The sequence below is a fragment of the Gymnoscopelus braueri genome (genome assembly GCF_963280865.1).
Source record: "Gymnoscopelus braueri genome assembly, chromosome: 4".
Taxonomy (NCBI): Eukaryota; Metazoa; Chordata; class Actinopteri; order Myctophiformes; family Myctophidae; genus Gymnoscopelus; species Gymnoscopelus braueri.
In genome coordinates this window covers 20,875,231-20,888,428 of record NC_137605.1, presented here as the reverse complement: position 1 = coordinate 20,888,428, position 13,198 = coordinate 20,875,231, and the positions used below count along the sequence as shown (strand labels likewise).

General features: G+C 42.2%; 1 protein-coding gene across 2 annotated transcripts in view; it reads left to right on the top strand.

The window, feature by feature from the left end:
- Positions 1 to 3,709, top strand: part of setd2 (SET domain containing 2, histone lysine methyltransferase) — a 32,971-nt gene extending 29,262 nt beyond the window's left edge. For both annotated transcript variants that reach the window (XM_080425381.1, XM_080425380.1), the window contains 2 exons: positions 33 to 134; positions 1,496 to 3,709. In XM_080425381.1, coding sequence (XP_080281507.1) covers positions 33 to 134; positions 1,496 to 1,666 — 273 coding nt within the window. In that variant the 3' untranslated portion in view covers positions 1,667 to 3,709. The remainder of the gene's footprint in view (positions 1 to 32; positions 135 to 1,495) is intronic.
- Positions 3,710 to 13,198: the final 9,489 nt, after the last annotated feature.

Sequence of the window (13,198 nt, the reverse complement as noted above, 5' to 3'; positions counted from 1 at the left end):
TTTTTGATTGTGTGTGTGTGTGTGATCCTCAGATGTCCCAGTTCATCGTGCATTGTTTGAACCCATACCGAAAGCCAGATTGCAAACTCGGGCGCATCATCAACACAGATGACTTCAAACATCTGGCCAGAAAGGTAACACTGACTCCTGTCAAAAGACCGACAGACAGACACACACGCATGCATGCTCGCACACACACACACACACGTATTTAGACATTGCAAAGCAGCACTTTTCCTCAGCAGAGGGAACATTTTTGGGGGTACAAAGTCTCCGGCTAGCCAGAGAACATGGAATCAAAGTATTGGTTAGCACTTAACTTCAAAGACAGCATTCTCATTTCTCAAAGCTTCCCCTCAGACCAGACCAAAACACTTGAGCTCCCACGCTTTCTTTTCTTCAGCCGAACAATGTTTTTTGTACTCTCTTTTTTTGAACGAGACACTTGGGAAACATTGTACATCCAGACTAGCATCTCCCCTCTGTTTGCCTTAATCATTCCTTTGTAAGTTCCCAACATTTCCAGCCAGCGTTTCTTCAAAGGACAACGGCCTCTTTTCTTCCCCGGTCCCTGGCGATTCAGAGAATTGTCGGCCACAGCCCCACAGGGACCGGTTTATATTGAGTGTCACTTGGACACTGAGCGTAGGGGCACAATAAACACAGAGGGAGAGACCCACGTAAACTGTGCATGGTACAAATTGTAACTTCATACGCACCAAAACACAGACTTTCTGTGAATGCTTAACATTCTGGCGTGGCTCATTTATGGAGCTTGACTTTTCTTTGTCTCAAAATGTAACAAGAAAACCCAAGAGTGGTGAAAGCTGTCGCTATCAAATGTCCACTTGTCAGATTTAACTGCCCTTGTACATCTAAATTCTGTTGACAGGCAGGAAGAAATGTCTTAATTAAGGCTGGGCGATATGACTTCAAATCAACGTCACGATTATTTCAAGCTTTTGCCTCGATTACGATTATAAAAAAGTGAAAATAGCAGAACTAATTGCAATGTGTTGTGAGTTTGCTTGTAGATTCGTTATTTTCAAAAGAAAAATACACCACCATTGTACAACAAACAAAGTATAATACAGGGTTAGTGGTTAATCATTCGATTTTGACGATTATTTCTGACGATTCGTTAATATATAAGACAGGTGCATACGAGAAGACCAAACGAGGGCCCCAACACCCTGAAAAAAACAACTAGGAACCCTAAAGGTTCCTAAAGATAACATGATGAAGGTCTAACAGACAGAAACGTTATTCCCATTAAATCTTTTTAATTGCATTTGAAGACAGTGTGCGGGAGTTTTTTCTTTCAAAAAAAATATTATTAAAAAAAAGGAACTGCTTGTCGATTATTCGATTAACATACATGAGCAAGATTAAGTTAGTTATTTGTTCTAAATATCGGTTTTGATATACATTTTCGGTTAATTTCCCAGCCCTAGTCTTAACTCTCTTTGCGTCTCTGTCTGTTCATCTCTCCTAGCTCACTCACGGCGTTATGAACAAGGAACTGAAGGCCTGCAAGAACCCTGAAGACCTTGAGTGCAACGAGAATGTAAAGCACAAGACCAAGGAGTACATCAAGAAGTACATGCAACGATTCGGCACCGTCTACCGGCCCAAGGAAGACACAGAGCTGGAGTTATTAATGTAGCCACAGCGAGTCCACCCGCCCCAGGGCAAATGGGAGGAGGCCCTACACAGAATGCCTTTACCCTCACTCCACGTATGAACCAGCCAGCCTGAACCACTTGTTGTCTCAAACCAGAGGATAGGTGGCGTAGTTTCATACCTAACAGTAACGACGAAGACTGTGAACTGCTGCCCAGAAAGAAAGCTCTCAGGCCGGGGCTCCAGTCCCGGTCTGCCCATGGGCCCCTAAACTACAAGACTGTCGAGATGTTGGTGTCACTGGATTTGTTCAGAGAGGTTGACATCAAGGGGTGCTACATAGACTCAATGTTCTCACTACCATGTTTGGTTTTTAGTGTTTTTTTCCCCTCTCTTGGGTGGATCTTAAATGTTCCTGAGATGATTGGCCTCAACAAGTTCGCTTTTAAACTCCTGCTGTTGCCTGTGAAGGATTAATGAGGGGAATCAACTAGGAAATATAAATTGCTCTTCAGAACTTTCCACTTTTAGAAAATGGATCAAATTTGAAACAGTTTTGTTTAGTGTTTTACATTGGACATTGCTTGTGTGCTCTTTAACCCCGGCCATGGACTCTTATCTATTTTGGTGCTGCTTTTAGCTGGGCTGTGGAAGTCGGGGCGTCCAGTCTCATTCCCCTGCCTTCCAACCACAAGTCTTTGGAGCCTTGTGTTGCTCTATGAATGCATGATGTAGACTGGGGTCAGCTCGCCATCCGTATCGAAATTCCTGCATTTTCCAAGACCTCTCCCTCTCTAAGTATGATATGTCCACAACCTGGCTTCAATATCACATAGTTTCGTCAATTGTCCTGCTACGATGTGAGCAGGATTTGGAAATGGTTTCAATCACATATGGTTTTGCTGTGTGTCTGTTTTGCCCCACTCAACCCATACATATTGTCACTGTCGGGCGGCAACCTGTCCAAAACAGTTACTGTTCAGGAAATGAAGAAAGAAAAAAGAACCTGTGTTTTTATAGATCCAATGAAGTGATTATGTAGACACAAGATCTTGTTAGTACTTTTCATTTGTTAAACATACAAAACTCACAGACAGACTTAACCACTTTCACTTTGAAAATGTAAAAGATGCATAATAAAAAAAAAATTGCCCATCTAAGGCGTGATGAGACATGTGAGCTTGTAGATTGGCTATATTCCCTACTTTTGCGTGACTGTCGCACAATTAAGTAAGGCATTAATTTATGGGGGGGGGAAAAACATAAAAAGTTGAAATATGGAGATACAATGTTTCTGCCCGACAGCAATGATAACCTATTTTAACCCTCAAAGCTTGTTCCTGACGCTGTTTCCTCCTCTCATGTGAGGAGGTGGTTGTAGCATTGTGATTTTAACATGTTTCTGAACATCTCATGTATACTTGTTCTTACTTCTTTCTTTACTTTTTTTTTAAAACTGTGTGTCCACATTAGCTATTAGACTCTTGGACCACCTCTTGGCACCAACGGTTGGGTCTGAGGCTCGTCCCAGCCTCAAAGTTACTGTTTTCCTGAAGCATGGGGGTCGTTAATTGTCGACCATGTTGTCAAGTATGTATATTGCTTTATATGTGAATATATTGAAAACATGTCTTCTTTTTTTTTGGGGGGGGGGGGGGGGAGTAATGTAAGCAAATACTTTGTAAAACAGACTTATTCATTGATTTCAACATGTAAATAATGTGTTATAGAACTAACCTGTACACTGGGGGAGTAGGGTAAGTAGGAGGGGTGGGTGGTGGTGTTGTTGTGAGTGTCACCCCTCTCAGCCTCACCAGCTCAGCCCCTCCTGTCTGTGGCAGTTCACACATCAAGCAGTAAAAAAAAAAGAGTACCCCCAACAGACTCTCACAGGCCTCTCTGTTTGATTTCAGTGGTGGAGGATGATGATTATTTTTTTTTATTTTATTTTCTGTTTATTATATTTTTTTCTATGTACAAAAAGAAGTTTCACCCCACTTTTTTCTGTAAGTATTGTGTAAGCACATTGTCATACTGAGTGTACAAACATTTTAAAAGGATAATTAAACTTTTTGTATAAAGCAGATTCTTATATATTTTTATTTGTTTTGGTAGTGGCTGCTGAACTGGCAGAATATATTTGAAAAAATGTTTGCCATGGCAGAGTGTCTACAGTGCAAACCAGAAAACAAAGAAGGTTAGGAGGCATGCCCTACAACAGTACCTCCCTCCATCTGTCTGAGGCATGTGTTGACAAGGTTTTGGGGTTGTGTGTGTGTGTGTGTGTGTGTGTGTGTGTATGTATATAAAAAGGCATGGGGCAATGGGGGGGGGGTAAAATAAAGGACTGTCATTACATCATTATGGTGCAACCAGAGTGACGGGCTGTATGGAGACAAATCTTTGGACAGTGAACACACAGAAATATTGTGTGGCATGTTGTCAAACATGCCTGAAATTGCAAAACAGTGAGCACTGGAGTCAGACTTGAGTAGGTTCTCATTTTTGAAAGGATTGTAGATCCCATATGTCAGACGGACAGCGTGCACACAATTGGCTAGTTCCACTCGCAGAAGTGTATCAGTCCGAGGTTATTCACAAAAATAACATGGTTGCCTTGATGAATGAAAAAGATGAGGATTTGGGTTACTTGGCCCGTTGGCAGTGCAAATAGTCTTCCAGATTAGTTGCAGACAGACACGCGTACCGGGGCGAATGCAGTGACTCAATTAGTAAAAATGCACACATTTTGATGATGAATCAAGTTACGGCAAATATTTCAGATGGCTAACTGCCCCACTCAGATCAGTCCGCAAACTAATGCCCTGGGACAGTGGTTCTCAACCTCTTAAGGCCGCGACACCCAAAATAATTATATTTGAGCTGGGGACCCCCCACCCTGACAAGCACTTGGAATTGTAGGCATTAGATGAGGCATTACATTTAATTTTGATAGGGTTTGATAAATATTCAGTGTGGCGTTTTGAGTTTGTAGATCAGCAATTCTCTAATCTTTGCACACATACTCCCTGGAGACCAAGAAAGAACCTCTGCCCCAAATCTCTCACATCGGCCTGTTATAGTGCTACCGGGGGCCTATTACATGAAAGGAGAATTAAATAAGCCTGGTTTATTCCGTTCCATGAACGCCAAGCCAGGCTGAAAAGGAGCGACTTTGTCGAGCTAGACCTTGTCAAGCCAGGCTGTGTCGAGCCAGGATGGTAAAGCCAGGCTTCACGTATTCCTATAAAAGACCATGAAAGTCGATAGCAGAATCCTTGAACTTGACCAATCATGGAGCCCAAAACCAAAGCGGCGTTCTTCTCTGTGGCTGAACAGCAGCACTGCAGCAGCTCATGGAACAGTGGCGTTCCCAGGAATTACATTTAGGGGCAGAGCTTGTAGATCTGCTATTTTTGAAAAATCTTGAAAATGTGTGCATATCTTTGAAATATATATACATTTTTAAAGCGAACATTTTCAAGTCAAATCTTTGCTTCTGGGGGTCCCTGGCACAAAACATTTTCAGATGGGGGTCCGCGACCAAAGGTATATCAATTTAGGGGTCCTTGGCATGAAAAAGATTGAAAACCACTGTTCTAAATGGGAGTGGTTCACAAACTTTTTAGCTCAAGAGTCTTGAGGCTTGGGTCCCGGCTCCCGGGGAGACATCAAATTTCTCTTTTGGGTCTTGAGTTCCACGAGTCAAGACCCAAAAGAGTCTTGAGTCAAGACCCAGGCTCCCGGGGAGACATCAAATTTCTCTTTTGGGTCTTGAGTCCCAAGTCTCAAGACCCAAAAGAGAAATTTGATGTCTTCCCGGGAGCCTGGGTCTTGACTCAAGACCCAAAAGAGAAATTTTATGTCTCCCCGGAATCATAGGAGGAAGTAAAATGTATAATAAGCAAGAAAGGAAACACAGCCGCAATAAATGGATCCAGGAAGAAAGTGTGGCAAAGTATTGCCGACAAATTAAATGCACAAGTCGTCCAAAATATATACAATTTATATACAAGTCCATAAATATATAATTCAGTTAGGCTTAAACATGAGGAGTGTATAGTGAATATTGGAATTATTGCCTACTAATCTACAATGCGATAGCCTATAATATGCGCCATGCATCCAACCAATATGTCTGAGTATGAGTCAAATACAGGAATGTGTCAAAAACAAAAAAAAACTCCATGAATTGAAGGCTTCATGGAGTGTGTAATTGTAGAAAATAAGTATTTATTGGGTGGACTATTCTTTTAAGTGTCTTATTCAGGAACACTTTGACACATTGCTGAGGCCTGGGATCGAACCTGGGATTTAAGGCTTGTCAGGTACGCTCTCTCACCATTCAGCTATGGCCACATGATTATATAGATAAGTTACTGATAGCATTCTTTCCAGGGACCTGCTGGGCCCCTAATTCAGCCTGGGAATCTCAGATAGAAAGGCCCGGATTTTTTGCAGTTTAACATGTAACCTGTGTAGCATGCAGTTTAACCTGTAACCTGTGTAGCATACAGTTTAACGTGACCTGTGTAGCATACAGTTTAACATGACCTGTGTAGCATACAGTTTAACGTGACCTGTGTAGCATACAGTTTAACCTGTAACCTGTGTAGCATACAGTTTAACCTGTAACCTGTGTAGCATGCAGTTTAACCTGTAACCTGTGCACACATAGGATCCAACCAGAGCTTGAGCACCTGCCTGTTTGCTTTCACAGGAGCAATTGCCCTTCTCTTATTTAAATATCGGTCTTGCTGAACCACAGTTGCTCTCCACCCTGCTCTCATTCAATACAATGTAGGTTAGGTCGCTTTGTTTGAAAACGCTGAAAACGTTTTAGTTGAGCATGGCAGTCTCCAAGTATAAAAGGCACGAAAATAGCAAATAAAGTCGTCAGCACTCGCTATGCAACACTTTTAAAAACACGCAGCAGAAGAAGGAAATGTAAACGTTTCTCAGACATATGTGGGTGTTAAGTGTGGTTTACATTTAGACTATGCAAGTAACACTCAAAAGTGTGAACTTGCTACAGTAGGTTCTGTTGACGGGCTTTTTATTAGGGCTTATCTATGAATCATTATCATTCATATTTGTAATTATATGAAGTATGTACAGTTTTGCTAGACTGGTTTAACTTATGTTGCCTAAATTGCTACTGTCCTTCACACCAACACGGTCTCACAGGGTTGGGGGTATAGTTGGGTAGGTTTGTGCGCCTGGATGACGTATTTCCGCTTTTATGTAGATGGGTCTTCAACGTTTTTCAGGTCAAGGACCCCCTAGCTGATAGAGAGATGAAGAAGGACCCCATACTGTGTATTCTTATTTTTTAGAATGCTTTCCATTCTGTCATACAGAAACGTGAATGGCGTACGTGTGCATTGTGGCCTTGCATAGAACTTTAAAATTCTGTTCAGCTCATAACCCAGACATCGTCATTGAAATGGTCAGCCAGCTCTGTGCAGTTTTGGAGAAGTAAAAACTCCTGACTAGACACACATAGTACTTCAACATGCGTGAGAACAGTGTTCTGTGTGAACCTCAAAATGGTGAAGTAGAGCAGGGTGTTCTTCACAGCTTTCATGACATCTGACAATTCAGCACTAATGTCTTTGGCAACGTTACGAGTGACTCCATACATGGGCAACTGGCGGCCCGGGGGCCACATGCGGCCCTCACCTTCACTTAATGTGGCCCGCAGGTTAATATCGGAATACTGATATATTATTGATTTCAGCTGTTACAATTCATGACCCGCTTTAATTACTTTAGTCTATTAGTAGCTTAATGACTAGTATTACAATTCTAATTATCTTTTTTATGTCCAATGTATTTGTATTTAAGTTCATAAAGTTAACATAAGTATAACTACATGCATTTGAAATTAAATAAAAATGTTACTTTTCAGGATTCCAATTCAAAAATAGCACAAAAAAATCTGAATTCCAATAAAAAAAATAGCAGATCTACAAGCTCAAAACGTGTCGCACTGCAACACGTTTTGAGCTTGTAGATCTGCTATTTTTGCTACTTTTGTGTGACATAGAAGGCCCGACAGTATATGCAATGTGGCCGTCTGGAGTGAGTGTGGAAATATAGTGGCCCTCTCCATGATCAAAGTTGTTAACCTGTAACCTGTGTAGCATGCAGTTTAATATGTAACCTGTGTAGCAGGCAGTTTAACATGTAACCTGTGTAGCATACAGTTTAACATGTAACCTGTGTAGCATGCAGTTTAACATGTAACCTGTGTAGCATGCAGTTTAACATGTAACCTGTGTAGCAGGCAGTTTAACATGTAGCCTGTGTAGCATACAGTTTAACATGTAACCTGTGTAGCAGGCAGTTTAACATGTAACCTGTGTAGCATGCAGTTTAACATGTAACCTGTGTAGCAGGCAGTTTAACATGTAGCCTGTGTAGCATACAGTTTAACATGTAACCTGTGTAGCAGGCAGTTTAACATGTAACCTGTGTAGCATACAGTTTAATTCAGCCTGGGAATCTCAGATAGAAAGGCCCGGATTTTTTTTAAACGGCCGGCCGACCGGTTCTTAATTTCGGCCGTTTTTTTTTAACGGCCGGCCTGGTCGGCCTGGAATGGAGAGGCCTTTCTGGAATTGTCCCAAATTTCCCAGTGGCCAGCACGTCCCTGATTCTTTCTATGTTGGTGGGGACATGTAAGGTTTGTGCGTGATGAATCTAAAACTTGCCTTACATTTATAGGAAGGGGGGAAACAATAATTGACAATTATGAATTCATAATTAATTATGAATTCCACTTAATATACTTACAATATCACTGGTGTTCACCGTTCACTTAGGCTACGGGGTTGGGAAAAGCCATCTAAAACTTAAAATGCAATCAAAAATCCATAATTGAAGTTGCACAAAGACGTGTCTTTTCAACAGACGTCTCTACCCACTGGGCACACAATACAACAACGCCCAAACGCTGTGCATACGCCGTCCATACGACGTCCGAGTCAGACGTGTGTCGACGTCGTTTCAACGTATTTTTTTGCAAAACAGCTGCTGCTGACTGAGGTCTGATTCGGACGTCGTATGGACGGCGTATGCACGGCGTATTGTGTGTGCCCACTCCCAGTGGGTAAAGAGATATCTGTTGAAAAGACACGTCTTTTACAACGTCGATATGACGTCGTCGCAAAACGCTGATAGGATGGATTACTGACAATGAATTACGAAATGGTAGAATCCCCCCCACCCCCTCTAAATTCAATACATCTAAGATATGATTGCCATTAACTACCTGTGACATCATCAGCAGAGATTCTAAGGCAGTTCTACTCTGTAACAGTAAAGGGGTTTCAGGGGAAACCAGCAAAATGAGGAATAATAATATTATTATAATAAAAGACTGTCTTGCTAATAAAGCGTCATGTCTCTCATTTTTGGGCGGTGAAACCGCCCCTATATGTGAGGTTTGGACATCGACATTCGCTGCGCTGTGATTGGCCACCATTGTACCCCCCTAACCCTGCACCGTGATTGGCCAATCACAGTCTATTCAGGACTGTGATTGGCTAGTGAAACATGACACATGTGCATAGCCTTATAAATAGGACTATGCACTTTAAAAAAACACATTTATGTTTTTTTTTTAGTTAGGGGTGTACAATGGTTGGTCCACAATATTACTTTTCTTTAAGTGAACTTCCATCACTGTGATGACCACTGTGACCACACCGCCCACTTCACACTGGGTGTGATTTTTTACAATGTATTTGATATTACCTTTATATCATTTAATAAATTATGCATTTCATCCTCTCTATATTGTCCAGCAACCTTTATTATGATAAAGGCGAAAGAAGATAGAAGACCCGTGGGAGATAGATTGTTCAGATGCCGGGGTTACTGTGCTGGGATTCGATCCCATGATCTTGTGGTCTGAGGTCAAGAGCTATTCCGACTGAGCTAAAGCTGGTGAGCATAGGAACAGCTGCCTTACAATGAGAAGTCACACTTTCAACTCCCACCCTCGAGTCGCCAGGGTCAAAAACTTTATATTTGAAATCCGAACGTTTATGTAGATGAATGAACGGGTCAAAGATGGAGAAAGTGAAAACACCAGGTTGAAGTTCATCCATGACAGTCATGACAGATCCAGACTGCACTAGAGATTTGTTTACATTCGACCGCATGGCTCATTTGCATAAGACGTTACCATATTGATGTTATCCCACTGTTAAGGGTTAGGGTTATGTTTTATATATTTTGTTTAAGACTTGCAGTAGGCTGCCTTGCCCCACTGGAATACAGTGACTGATTTGAATTAATAATAATACTGGACCATACGTAAAATGAAGAATACCTTGTGATGTCAGTGACATTTTATTACAAATGAAAATAAAAATAAGAAACAGTGCAGTAACAATATGTTTTCGTACAGCAGCAATTTTGCATGTACGATATAAATATTAATATATTGTCTGTCGGGCGGTAACCTCATTATGGCCAAAACTGTTACTTCAGCATAAACATTCTAAAATTGCAAAAACAGCAGATTGACAAAAAAAAAGAAGACTCGCGCAACATAATTTGGCAAGACGCACCATCTCCGGTTTACTTCCCGTTTCTGCATAGTCTCGCGTCTCGCGTAGCTATCTGCGTGAAGTGGGCGGACGCCAACCTGCTTCCGGTCTCCTAAAAAGGCGTCCGCCCACTTCCCGCAGATAGCTAGGCGAGACGCGAGACTATGCAGATACGGGAAGTAAACCGCCCTCATGGTTTTCTTCCGCGGTGGAAAGCCTGGTGACGCAAGGTTACCCTCATGGTTGCGCTACAACAGCCCACGCACACACAAAGATACCCACAAGCCCCTCCACACACACACACACACACACACACGCACACTCACTCTCACTCACTCACTCTTATCATGTCAGCATCATGTCAGCATCATATCCTTAACATGCTACTGATCTATAGCATGAGAGATATGAAATAGATTTACAACGGTTGTTGTAAAAAACAAAAATAGCTGATCTACAAGCTACTCACAATGCGTCGCAATGTGCTATGTCATAGGTTTGTGGATCTGATTGATTATTCTTATTAAATAATTAAATTGATGTGTTTGGTTAACTGTTGCAGCCCTACAGGCCAGTGATGGTGGATGTGACCAGTTTCCCTCCACATTCTCCCACAGTCCATCCTGCACGTCAGGTGCCCATGCTGCCTTAAAGCTGTAGAAGGGCCTCAGACAGATGAGACCCACCGCATGACTAGGAGATGGAAGCTTATTACTCCATCCATGGTTGTTGCTGCCTCAACGCCGTCTGATAACACTTTGACAGTCAACAGACAGTCAACACTGAGCACTTCCAAACGCAAAGCAGAGGAGCCAGCAGAGAACAGGCCCGATAAAGAGGTCTCCTCTCCTCCACAGGGATGTCATGTCACACAAAAGCAACTCAGATCCACCGCATGCATGACTACGAGATCTACGGTTACTACTCGTCTCAATCCATGACTGTTATTGCCTCAACACCGTCTGATAAACCAGGTTGTCAGTCACAACAGTCAACAGTGAGTAGTTCCAAACCCAAAGCAGAGGAGCCAGCAGCACAGAATAGTCCAATCATGTCTCCACCTCCCAAGAGAAGGCGCGATCCACAGTACGCCATGTCCAAAATGAAAAATATATTATTACATAAAACAATATCACAAAATGGGGGAAATATTCTGCCATAACGCCATAAAAAAATATGAAAATTTGTTTTTATTGATTCATCCTGTCTCCTTCCACCGTGCCTTCTAATAAAATGCATAATTATACGCAATTAAAAACTCATCTTTAAAAACCAACTGCACACCTACAATTCAGATGGCATTTGCACTCTTTGCCTTTCAAGTGTTGCATATGGTGCAACTGCCACATAAGGCACACATGTTGCCACACCAGATGTTCTACAGCCATAAAGGCAATCAAAGTGAGCGACTGCTTTCATTAAAAGGCACTCCGGTTTAATGATGGAGGGCCCCTGACACACACACACACATATGTATACGTATATACTATATATATATATATGTATATAGGGGGGGGGTGAGAGAGGAAGAGAGAGGAAGGGAGAGAGAGGAAGGGAGGGAGAGAGAGAGAGGGAGGGAGGGAGGAAAGAGAGACAGTAAGAGAGGGAGAGGGTGGGAGACAGAGAGAGGGAGAGAGGGAGACAGATAGAGAGAGAGACAGAGCGAGTACCCGGCCCCAATGATTCCCCTATTCCTCGTTGGCCCAGCCCCCTCCTTCCTCCCCATCCCAGTGCATGTGCATACCACAGGCCCCATGGCTGTGTGCTCCAAACCGCAGTTAAGCAGCCCCGGCTGGGGTGCGTGACGGCATGCAGTGCAGCGCTGCCCCAGGCCCCTGTGAGGCAGCCTGCTCTCACTTAGCAGTGAAGGCAAGAGAGATCATTAACAGATTTCAGCTCTGAGCGAAGCGCGGCGCAGGAGGGAGCCCGGATCACATCACGCCTCTCAGGGAAAGCACACAGTAAAAATCCCAGTGTTCATTTATCTCCCAAGAGTGTGCAATGGAAATAATGCACACTCTTAGGAGATAAATTAAGACTAAGAATTTTGCTGTGCAGAAACTTATTTTCATTTTTTTTTGTGTGTGTGTGTGGGGGGGGTGAAGCTATTATCTTTTCGACTCCAAACTGCTTAAGTACCTCTTAACTGGTTTTCCTTAGCGCTTTTGGGATAGGAAATGTTCTAACACACTAAAACCCTGGATAGAGAATGGAATTTGCCAAGTCAGACTGTACTTCCTCACTGTACGACCCATCAAGTGTTCTAGTTTTTTCCCCCTTTTTTCCTTTTGTTTTACCATGACTCATGAGACCATTCAGTGATAATTCTATTAACAACATGCCCTCCAGGTCACAAAGTCAGAAGCCAAACAGAACGACTTTCATCTGTTTTCCTTTTAGTTTTTGCTGCATAGAATTCTCACTCTACGCAACCAAACTATAGCTACAGGCGGTCGGTGTGAATTTTGAAGTGAGTCACAGATGACTTAAGGACGTATGGGAAATACAATGCTTTCTCAGACATTATAAACTTATCCCGATATCAAGCATGACGTGGCCTGTTTATACACCGCTGTGTAAACCCAATTCGATTCCTTCAAGTGCCAACAAGTTGAACACCAATCATCATACAGCACCCAACACAGCATGTTACTTAAAGGAGAATTTTGGACTAAAGTTTTCTTACCTTTTCTATTACGTTATGATATCTTAGGATGAATGGTACAGTAGAAAAATGTCATAACTCCACCCCTGAGCCGCCACAGCTTAAAAGGTGCACGGATAGGCCTTAGGTTAGATCACATATTTTAATAGCTTTTTTTCTTCTTTTTTTGTGAGATCTGACGTTCATAGTGACAGAACACTGTCTAAAAAAAAAAATAATAATAAAAAAAACAGAAGTCTCGCTAGACGAGATTGAAATCTCGAGATTTCAATCTCGTCTAGTGAGACTTCTGTTTTTTTTTTTTTTTTTTTTTTGGTTGCATAGTGTTCTGTCACTATGAACGTCAGAT